At 43.2% G+C, this 12000-nt stretch overlaps 1 protein-coding gene across 1 annotated transcript; it reads right to left on the minus strand.

The window, feature by feature from the left end:
• Positions 1–1386: 1386 nt before the first annotated feature.
• Positions 1387–5730, minus strand: LOC101918432 (DNA repair endonuclease XPF-like; the record flags this gene model as incomplete). The annotated part of the gene is given in 8 exon segments (XM_055795070.1): positions 1387–1639; positions 1642–1735; positions 1737–1889; positions 1891–1937; positions 3117–3227; positions 3787–3915; positions 4255–4435; positions 5497–5730. Coding segments are annotated over 8 exon segments (999 nt in total), but the record flags the coding sequence as incomplete, so codon positions are not given.
• Positions 5731–12000: the final 6270 nt, after the last annotated feature.

A 12000-nucleotide genomic window follows, 5' to 3' on the forward strand; every position in this document is an offset into this window, starting at 1 on the left:
CTGAACCTTCTTTTCCTGCAGCGGAACAGCTGCAGCATCACAGGGTTCCTGTCTTGTGGCCTCCCCAGAGACGCATTCTGTTTTGCTGTGGGTAAGAGGGGTGCATTTGCTTTGTTTGCATTTGGAAGCAACTGTTAGCAAAAGCAATGTTAAATTATTTTTTTTTTAAATAGAAGAGACTTTGCAGGACTGCACTTTTTGAGTACAAAAAGCGAGTGGTGTAAATATGTGGCATAGGAAGAGCGTATACGAGGTTCTTCCTTGCACAAGTAAGCCATTATGAGCTGTTGCACGATTTAACTTCTTGAGTTCAGAGGCAGCCGTTCTCTGTGATGCGAAAGTGAGGTGTTACCAGAATGAAGTGGTGCAGAGCACACGGTAGGGCTGGAAGGTGGAGCAAGGGAGCGGGGTGTTACCTCCGCCTGCCTCTCCACCCGCCGGTAGCCGCTCTCGGCACAGCCCGCACCCCGCCGATGGCCCGCGCAGAGACCCGGGGGCCGGCAGGCCCGGAGAAGCCCCAACCCCACCTCGGCCGGCTCCGGGCCGCGCTGCCCGGCCCCGGAAGGTGGGTTCATTTCCGGCCCGCGCGGCACCCTGGGGCGGTGGTGCGAGACGTTCCCCGGGAGCCTGGAAGAGTGCCGGGCCGGGACGCGCGGCGGCGCGCTGGGTGAGCGGCCGGGCTGCGGGCGGGCTGCGGGCGGCCGGGGCCGGCGGGCAGCGGCCGGCTGGTTGTCACGTGGCGGGCCGGCGCTCGGCCGCGGCAGGGAGCGCCGGGCGGCGGCGGCGGGCTGAGGCGGGCGGCCCGGCCGGGGACCGGCGGTTCCCGTCTCCCCGGCAGTGACAGTGGTCAGCGGGCTCCTCACGGTGCTGCCTTTTTTATTTCTCGGAGCTGCGCTGCTGCCTCAGCGAGGCGGTGAGGAGCGGCGGCGGGGCGGCCCCGGTGCTCTCTTGCGGCGGCGGGGCCCGGGAGGGGGGTCAGCCCGCGGCGCCCCGCCGCCCCGCCGCCCCCCCCGCCGCCTCCGGGTGCCCGGGGAGCCGCTGCAGCCGCCGCAGCTCTGCGCGGGGCTTTGTCTTTCCCGCAGCCGCTGGCTGGGCCGTGGCAGCGGGCTGGGGCCGCAGGGGCTGCCTTGGGGCCTGCGGTAACGCTGTCGCAGGGGGGCGGCTCAGGAGCCTCTTCCCGCCCCTGCGAGCGGGCAAGGGAAAGGAAAGCAAGCCGGCGGCTGGAAAGCCCTCCCACCCCAACCCACCCCCTCCCCGCGATTGCTGCCTCTCTTTTAAAAAGTATTACAAACGGCAAGCGCAAGGAATTGGTGGTCCCTCGTGGTTATGCAGCCAGGCCTGCTGGGCACTTAAATAATACTGCCCAACTGGACGCACTGGTTTTTCTAGATTGTAAACGAGCCTGAGGTATAAACCCAATTACGTTTCTGTATGGCAGTGTGCTTGGTCAGAGAGCTCAGTTGTACTGACAGAGCTGGCACAGAGTTCCCTTGTGACTCCAGATTTCAGTCTTGTTGAAAGGCTCCAGAGCCTGCTTTGGAAGTCACTTGGCAAGGCACAGCTTTAAGATGTTAAAAAATATAAGATGTTTAAGAAAAGGTATCTTCTTTGTTATCTTCCACCCCTAACTCTTCTCTCTTTTCTCCTCAGTCTTCCTTATCATTTGGATTATAGTCTGGTCTTGCTGCTTCTTGAATTTATTTTGTTTTGAAGAAGCCGTGAGTCTAACTTTTTTGGGCTTGAGGTGCCGTGTCTGGCCTGGCATTTCCTTTGGACCTGAGAGCTTTTTTGTCCTTAATACACACTTCTCCAGTTTTCTCATCCTTTCCAAAGGTTTTGATACACAGTCTTGTTAAAAAAGCTTCTGCTCCAGCAATAGTGTACTCCCTTGAGCTGTGCACAAGCTTGGTCATCACTGGCACAAATAAGCACTTGCCCTGCAGTCAAGGAACAGTATCATGTTTATAATCTGGTGTGCTGTATTTCTTACCCAGCTACAAGATTTCTCTTGAGCAAATTGTTTTTAATGATCCTAGAAGCATGCCTGCGCCAAATGCCTTTACATTTGGTTGTCACAGTTCCTTTTTGGACTTTCAGGGAGTAAATTGCATGCCATTTTGTACCAAACAAGAGTAGAGAAGGTTAGTGGATAGGTTCAGCATTCTTTATTCTTACACCATCTGAATAAGTAAGGTTTTCGTTCTTACCACCTGAGACAAGGCAGACATAGCATGTATTGAAACATACTTGGACAACTATTTTTGTTCTTTTTTTTTCTTTTTAAACCTGGAATAAGAGAGAACTTAATTTAGACCATTCTAATTTTCAGCCTTTGTCAGTTGGGTTGAAGATTCTAAAAAAATACATGTTTCACACAGTACTATTGACATTTGTGGGCCTTGAAAAACAGTTCTCCACGAGCTGACTCAGATAAACTCCTACAACACCAGGCGCAAGAGCCAGTTCTTATCCAGAGTCAGAACACTGTGGGTGGGAGAAAAGAGCACTTTTTTACCCTTAATGTTTCCTAAAATAAAACTCGGTGAAATTTAAGGGGGTGAAAGCCCTAAAATAGGAAAGGCAGCAGAGCAGTCAGAGACACACTTGCCTTCTAGTCTCTACCCCATTTAAGTGCATCTCCTGGAGAAGTGAATTTTGAGGTGCATAACAAGAATGTGTAAGATGGAAAGGGCATAAGACAGAAAGTCCTATTTTTCATTTTTTTTTTAAACCCGAACGTTACCTCGATCATTATAAATTTCTACATTATTAGTTTTACTGGTTTTGAAACCAAGGTATCATTACAATATTGAATTATAAGTTAAAATATTTTTTCTTAATTACACAGGTTTTTTCCTAAACGGTATTGCATAGTAACAAACGGCATTTCTCTTTTAGAGCAAGAACTAAACAGGAGTTTAAGTAAAACTAAATGGTTTTACAGAGTTTATGTACATATGTACAAAACCTCCTTGTCTTAAGTCCAGAAATCATGAACTTTAAAACTAGCTCTTTAATAAAACTACAGTAAAGAGTTAAGTTTCTTCTCTCAAAAGTCAAGTAGAGGTAAAAAGTAGCTGTACTGTGAAAACTTACATAATTTAGTATTCTCTCACCTGGACCACCAAGGTCTTCACTGTTCTTATTCTCATTTTCAAACTCCTTCAGGACTTCTCTCAAAGCTTGCCATTTGGAGTTGCTTTCTAGGACCAATTCCCTCTTCAGTTCTGAAACAAAGTAAGATTGAACATAGCGTCTCTTAAAGCCAAAATATCCTTCAGAACTTTAATGGTTAGATGTCAGTCGTGTGATGGTTGTTGGCAAATACAATATTCAACACCTACATATGCAACTTGTTATGGTAATGGGTTGGAGATCACTCATATTTTAAAATGGGGTGAAGTGCATTAATGAAGCAAAAAGTTAAAATATTCACTCATTCTTCAATTCTGGAAGTCCCAAATATATTTTTTTTAATGAAAGCAATGGCAGCCTCCTACCTGTTCACATAAAAAAGATCAAGCTAAATACCAATGTAATTCAACAACAACTTCATAAAAGCTCTTCCAATGATCAGCTGAGCAAACTTAGAAGAACCCCTTACTTCTTCATGACTTTTTTATGTTATGATATGCTTTCTGAACTAAGATTATGTCTCAACCCAGCTAACAGATTGAGATCTTGAGCTGTGTAAGATCACATAGGGAACCACAGCACAAGTAATAATATGTAGAGCATTTGAAATTGTGTGACACTCTCTAACTTAACATTAGGAATGATCAGTACTATTTTCCTTCTTTCCATCACTTTTTTCAGAGGCTTTGCCTTTCTGATTCAGTTTCTCATCTGCAATGCAATAAACTCTAGCTCTAGCATTTACAAACATGGAAGTACTGGAGTCAAGAAACAGCCAACCTAAAGGGGAAAAGAAAGCAGCAGTAGTTTGACATTTGCGAAGCGTATGTGTTTCAACCCTTTGCGGTAAAAAACCAAATCTTATCTGGAATACCTGTGCTACCTGCTTGCTATGCAATTACTAGCTTAATAGAAGACAGAAATGTGATGCAAATCTCACACTTAAGTAACAGCAGTTAAGTGGGAAGATGAAAGCATTACCTGTCAATGAAAACCTACGTCCTTAAGGCTGGTTATATAAAACCTAATTAGATACCTTCATATATTTGGGAATGTTAATTAAAGACATCAACATTTCACTGTTCCATGCATTAACTTGTACGGTTATTCAGTGCTTACCTGAATTCTCACCAAAAGCTTTTTCACTTGCTTTCAGTGACTCTAGAAGGTTAAGGAAAGCGACACAAACATACCAAGTTAGATACAGTAGCAAAGTACGTAGTATCTTCAAATTCTGGACCAAAGATTTTGTCTTAGCTCCAAGTTGATGGCACAGAGGATCTAGATAGCGATGTATCATCTAGAAATATAAATTTGAGAGTTCAGGATGTCAAATACATTGTATACTAACAGAGATAAGAATGGACATTTTTTATTTCCTTCAGGGGATGTCACTTGTTTCCCAAAGTGATTAAACACTCAATTAAGGATGCGATAGCGAAGTATTTCTTTTGATAACTAATAATCTTTTGCAAAGTTAACATAATATAGATGCCTTTATTTAAAACATTTCAGCAATTAGCAGATGTATATAATTTAATGCCTTCAGTTCATACTTTCCATATAATTATAAAATACTGGTAAAGTAACCCCCCCCTTTTTTTACTGGTACTGGCCTGCGCCTTTAGTCTAGTATCCTTTACTTGGGTAAAGTAAAAAACATTACGATGTCATTTAATTCTCAAAATAAGATGAGTACTACACAGATATGCAACCTATAGAGCATAAGGAAAAAAACCTCCAAATATTTAAAGTACAGAAGGCCCTACATCAAGATCCAATCACAGGTAACAACCATATGTCAATACAGTGTTTTAGGATTTTACTCTACAGAGAGCATGTATGCCAAACAAGGCAGAACTGCCAAAAATAACACACAATTAATGACATACACAGTAATGAAAAGATGCACACGCATACATCTGTTGTATATTATGTATTATATACAGTGCTCTTCCTAATAGAGACAACAAAAAATACAAGCAGGAAATTCAAGAGGAAAAAAAGGGGGTGGGTGTGAATAACAGCGTACTTATCTCTAAAGTATTTTGAGCTGAAATCGCACACATCTTTATCATCATAATACACCAACCATGAATCAGGATGTTCTTACCATAGAGACTTCGGAAACAAAGAAAGAACAATAATACCAATACACCAAAACCCCTACTGGCAACTCTTATCATCACCATCACAGATTAACACAGTTTCTCTCCTTGTACCAGTAATAAACATGTCATGGGATAATACTCAATTGCTGCTGGTTATTTATTTTACAAATAGTATTTTTGCTTGCATGGTAGACAGTTTGAAGATCTACATCCCTTGAGTTAGATACAGCAGAACAATCAAAATGGTTACCTTGTCAGAAGGTTTACCAATAGCATTTTCTAAAGATAGATCTTCTACTTCAAGAGCTGGATTGTAACATTTGAGTTCTCTCAGACATGCATTCAAAATGTCCAGGATCAAAGTCTGAATAGCAAGCATAGCAGGCGTCATCAACACATGTATTTCCACCACTTCAGGTTTATGCTTCTCTAAAAATGAGTTCACTGCTATATGAAATCCAAGAGGAAAACAGCTTATTGAGATTCACATGTATTGTCTGCTTGACCTACAACTATTCAGAAGTTTGTATAAACTACAATTACTTTAAACATAAAGAAGTTAAGTGCAAAATCATTTTCTACCGATGTGAAGACTGCAATCTTTGGAACAGCCTCAGAAAACCATCTAGAAAGTTACCGCACTACATCCTACATCATTATTACACATAACAAATATTAAAGTAAAACCAAAAAAAAAAATCTCATCAGGGAGAAACTGGAATGGGTTCATAAATCCTTTGGAATCACATGGTTTCACTAGCAGATTCTGTGATGTTCCTAGCTTCTGATCATAAGCCAGCAGGTCCTTGTTAACACACAGCCCTTACAGCCAATCCAGCTGTACAGGTATAGAGATGCTACCTGACTTTTACTAACTGAACAGGCTCAGAAAATGCCATGTCTGCTGACCCCAGACTCAACAGGTATTTCCCTTACTGCATGCTGCACCCCCAGGTCTCTGCATGGTTCAGAAGCCAAGGAAGAAAATTTAAAGAGAGCTTCTATTCAACCTATTGTATCCTATGTATGTCTACTTCTGCTTTGTGATACCGAAAGAAAGACTGTTAAGGGTTTACAATGCAGAGTAACAGTACATTAAGATAAAGTGAAACACATTCCGGACTAAAGGAACAAATGAGCAGACCTCCTTGGCCCAATGCAAGAGTGCTGAATGGGTGATCAGCTAAAGTGCCCAATTCCGTTTGTGGCTCTGCTCCTAAAAGACCTCATGCACGTCACAAACTTGGCAATCTGGTTTCTATCAGTGATCAAGAAATATTCTTCATACACAACATAACGTGGAAAAGATGATTAAAAAAATATGACATGTAGAAAGAAACCCATGGAGTTTCATCACAGCTGGAAACAAATACCTCCGTGAATGGCAGATTGGAGAGCCTGTACTTCTGTTACTTCACAGCTTAAATAATCTGTTTAGTAAGTGCAGTTTTTCTTAAGCTATTAAGAATGTCACTTTCCGCTGTGATCTCTGTTGGCTAAAAGGACAGCTATACCATAAGGTTCAGCCCTTACAGACTTAGTTTGGGGCTATTTTAAAAAATACAGAAGTTTAGGGTCTTTAAGACCACTTCTTCTGTCAAAAAAGGAATTAAATTTGTTTGGAAATACAAGAAGAAACACAGATTAGTAGCGTGACTGCATACACCTCATTGTCTTATGAACCCATTGTAACACCCTTAATTTTTTTGTTTGTTTGTTTTGGTAAATTTAACTCTCCAGTGAAATGAAGAGGTGCCTTACCTTGGCCACAGATAAAGTTTCCTGACAAAAAGATTTCTCACCACTCTTTCCACATGGCAAAAGCCAGCGTTAAATGCAACCACATTATCTGTAAAAGCTTTAATGAAACCTCGCTTGTTCTTCTGGTGATAAAGTCGTAAGATAAATGCCTCCTGACAGGATTCAATGATTCTGTGCACTTTGTATACCAAAATGCCTGGCAGAATAAAAGGCTTTCAAGTTACAAAAAAGTAAAGAGGTCCAATTTTGTATAGCTTTTTCCTCAAAACTGTCTTTTAACATTTTTTCCTTGAATAGAGTACAATAGGAATTTAGATAATCTAAAGCGACAGTAGAACAAACTTTCGAGGGTTCAAACCAAGCCATTCCTCAGTTTCAGTGCCATGGAATCCCCAAACAACAGTAAGGGGTTCACGATGCATCTTTAGCAAAAAAACCCCAAAACTCACCAAACCAAAACAAACTTTGAGTGGCAGGATAAAACTTAGAAAATTCTTTAGTCCTAAAGCAAAATTTGAACCTGAGCCTTTTAAAAGGAGTAAAAGTGAATATAAGACATAACATGGTATTACAACAAAGCAAGTTTGCTATGTTCAAAATTGTGACATTTGTATTATTTCGTTAGAGAAGTTCTAGAATTACAGAGTTGTCAAGTAAGTTTCATTCGTAACAGTTCACATATTTACATAATCAAAGAACTTTTGAAAACATTTTGCTTCCCCCCTCTTGTGACATACATTTTCACACTTGAGGACAGAAACAACCGCCAAATGTATGAATACACCTCCAGTTTTCTTCATGGCTATGGGTATATGAGGGAAAAAAAGATTTATCGTGCACATTTTGGTAGAGAAGTGAAACAGTAGTTTAACTACACCAAGCATTTGAGGTGCATACTTCAGGGATTTACACTCCACTCAGCCAAGACCTGTTAAAACAAAGGCTTCCCGATGCTTGTGATGCTTGTGTTAAATAGCGCATTACAGTTCTTCACTCTCGCCCTAGTGAGGCGAGTCCTATGGGGTACTTTTAACCGTTCACAACTTCCAGTGGAATAATAAATGCCTTTCTGAAATGGAAGTAAAGGACATCAAACATCACAAGTTTTACCTTGTACCTACAGAAGCTGACAAATGTACAGTGCATTTAATTTTTACAAGTTCCTTCAACTTGGCACCCAAGCATTGATTTTAATATGCCTTTGCTTTGCAAATGCAAAGGCATCTATAAGAAAAAAACTTCCAAGTAACTGCTAGCCATTCATGATCGAGTCATGGAATAATCCACTAAAAGGTATTTTTCTACCTAGATACTTTTACATCTCTCCTGTGAAGAAAATTTAAAGACATAATAATACTTGTTTCTGAGCATCTTTGTCAAGATGTGACTCAAAGGACATTACAGGAGATACAGAATTTGTAAAGAGATCAGCAAGACTAGGTGTTTATCATAATACTTCCTTACTGTCAGCCAACGTATCTCAGCTTATGAAGTGCATCCATACTGCTGTGTAAGCCTCAGTAGAAACAATTTGCCACTGTTTACTACACCAACTCGCATCAGTTTTACCATGCTATTAAGCACATAATTTCTATTTGGCCAAAACCACCAGGAATAATTCTTCTTTACTGCAGTGATAATTTCTTATCTTCATTTCACTGAATTTATGAGTTCATCAGATACTAATTCACAAGTGGTTGTACACCGATTCTATACACAGCATTTATAACGCCTAGAAACAGTTTTTATGTGTTAACTCCTCAAGAAATGCTATTACAATTTTTTGTGGATTTTGTCCTGCAATTTCACACACAGATGTTTCCAGCATGACCAGGTATTACCTGACTTTTAAAATGAAGCCACAAGTCTATCAAAGTTGCTGTCACGCTGACCTCCAGTGGCAATTCAAAACCTGGAACAGCTCTGGATCACTATAGGCCAGGACTTTTTAAAAAATCTTGTGTCTTTCTTCTTTTCATCCTGACAAAGTCCAAAGGTGTGTTTTCTTTCTCTGCCTCCTCCTTCTTTGGTAGGGCAGAAAGCAGAAGAAGGAGTCGTCAAGGGTAAGAACAGAAATTAAAATAGTTGCCCAGAAAATGTGTTCCCTTTTTTAAACCCAGAAATTATAAGAATTGACAAATCTAGTGTCATTTGGGTCTAGCATAAAACAGTTCAAAATGTTTTACAGGTTACAGCTTGTCATACATTGACAAAAAGGAAGGGGATACATCTTTTGAAGCGGAAACTTACATTCTTCTAAGCGTTCAATATTCAGTTACATTTAGCCATTAAGATGTTAACATTTAGATAACAGTAAAATATTCTTATATCCCTGCCTCTTAGAGATCTATTTTACTAGTTCTCCAGGGTGCAACAAGGTTTCCAGCTTAGAAAAGAACATAAAATCAACGGTGGTTGGGACAGAAGGGGAACAGAACACGAGAGGAAAAAGCTAACTGCTAACCGTAACATCTTTCATGTATAACTTCTACATAAAACCAAAAAGGCCACAAGCTATTCCCAAAATCTTTGCAGTGTTAATAACAGTATTACTTCATAATACTGCTATTTAGATAGTGTCCAAAGCATGTCAAGACAAAGATTAGTAAAGTATTGCTACTTTTTGAAGGGAAAAGTAATTAGGAGTAATTTGTTAATGCAAAAAATACGTAGCATGCATGGCTGACAAAACACAACATCTAAAATCAGTTTTAATCATAGGCCATTTAATCATAGGCCAATGTCCTGTAGACCATCTGACACTATTTCACCAAGTGCAATCAACTGTTCTTAAAAAGCCAGTCCGAATTTTATGTTTCTGATGTCAATGTCATTATTTAACTGCTGATTTGTTTTCCAGCCACTAACTGATATCAGAAAGCCACACAAATGCACGATGCAGTATCCAAACACAACGTGGATGTTTTCAAACTGTATGATTAAATAAGGCAAACAAGTTTGGAGCAAAGAAAACCATTTGAAAAAAACTACATATTTGCTCCTTTTACCTCAGTCTTTGTGGGGAAAAAAAAAAGGAATAATTGTCAATACCAGTTAGTAGAACTCTTCACATAGAATTAAGCTTTATGTATTTTCAAACAGAACAGTCTTACCTTTATTTCATTAAACTCTTACCAGTAATAAGGTTTGCAGGAATTCTGTCAGTCAGGAAATCTACCACAAGGATTCGACTTGTTGCAAAGATGACTCCTCCTTGTGTGTAAAATTCATACAAGTATTATTTGTAATTTCATTGGTAACACGCCAAGGAAGATGAACAACTTCATCTGCCCTCAGCTGATCAATAAAATACTCCTAAACCAAAAAGAATAAAAACACAAGACATTACTGTGGCAACTGATAAAATGGATGCAAACCCCCCTTAATTAGACATACTCGGTTAGTTTCAACGAGCTGTCCAAAACAAATTTAAAAGCATGACATGAATTTTTTTCTTCTTTGGTATACTTTGCTCAGTTTCCAACTCATCCAGGTGATTCACAGATCCGTGTATTTTCAGTAGTAGCTAGACAATACTTAAGCAAATATGAGTAATGGTACTCAAAGGACTTTATATTTTCTAACGTTTTAATAACTCTTTTTCAGAGAACAAGCAAATTTAATACTGACTTAAGAGCAGAGAGCTGGGAAGACATCATCTGGGATTCCACTCACCTGCTACCAGAGACAGCTACAACAGGTAGCTCATACACGTCAACCTTAATCTTACAAACTACAGCGATGATATTCATTCCCCGTGCTCACTACAGAGATCCCCAGCACATCACCGCCCGACGGCCGGGAGTCTCCCTGCTTCCAGGGAAGACAGAGTGGCACCTTTTTGTGCCAAGAGGGACAAATTCGGTGACAAGTTCCACTCCTTTCCGCTACCTGGCTACTGCCAGGTTTCTGATGTTTACAAGCTACGCACACGAGCTTACTTCACTCATTATTACTTGCAGGCCGCCATCGCGCCGCAGCAGCTCGGACCTGGATTTGCCACGGAGGTGCCCGGCCCGGCGAGCCCGTCTCCGGCAAGCACAAAGGCCAGGCCGGGGCAGGCACCCCCGCTTCCCAGCACAGCCCCGCTCCTCCCCGCCCAAGCACAGCCAGCGCCCCCACCCCCCCAGCACAGCCCCGCCGCTCGGGGAGCCAGCGGCACCCCCGGCCCCGGCCCCCGGGCAGGCCGTGCCCGCCAAAGGGGAGCGGCGGCCGTGCGGCCGAAGGGGCAGGGCGGCCGGCAGGCGCTGCCCTCACCCCCTCGGCAGGGCTGCTGTTGCGCACCAGTCTGGCGGGCTCGCAGCAGAGGCGCAGGAAGCCCAGCAGGATGCGGTCGACGCCGAGCCCGCAGGCACAGATCACCAGCCTGTGCTGGCGGAAGAGCTCCAGGAAGACCTGGTTCTCCTGCTCCGGCAGCGCCGCCACGGCCGCCGGGCCGGGCCGCACCCTCCCACGGCGCAGGTGGGCGCCCCCTGCTAGGCCCAGGCCGCGCCCGGCGGCCTCGAGTGCCCGGTGCTCCACAGTTCAAATAATGCACCCTGGTAGGGCTGTAGCATCTCATCCAGGTGTGATGTGAGGAGAACTGTATCCTCTAGAGCAGGGGTCCTCAAACTACGGCCCGCGGGCCGGATACGGCCTCCCAGGGTCCTCGATCCGGCCCCCGGTATTTACAGACCCCCCCGCCCTCCCCCGCTGCCGGGGGTTGGGGGGGGGAAACCAAGCAGCCGCAGATGACTGCCTGCCACTGCATCCGCGTGCCGGCCCCCTGGTTAAAAAGTTTGAGGACTCTAACCAGGGGGGGACTACATGGCCGGAGGTCATCTGCGGCTGCTCGGTTCCCCCCCCAACCCCCAGCGGCGGGGGGGGGCGGGGGGGTCTGTAAATACCGGGGCCGGATCGAGGACCCTGGGAGGCCGTATCCGGCCCACCGTAGTTTGAGGACTCCTGCCTAGTGAAACATCTCAGGTTTATGTGATTCATCGGGGTGTAACTC

This window comes from Falco peregrinus, chromosome 2 (genome assembly GCF_023634155.1).
Source record: "Falco peregrinus isolate bFalPer1 chromosome 2, bFalPer1.pri, whole genome shotgun sequence".
NCBI lineage: Eukaryota > Metazoa > Chordata > Aves > Falconiformes > Falconidae > Falco > Falco peregrinus.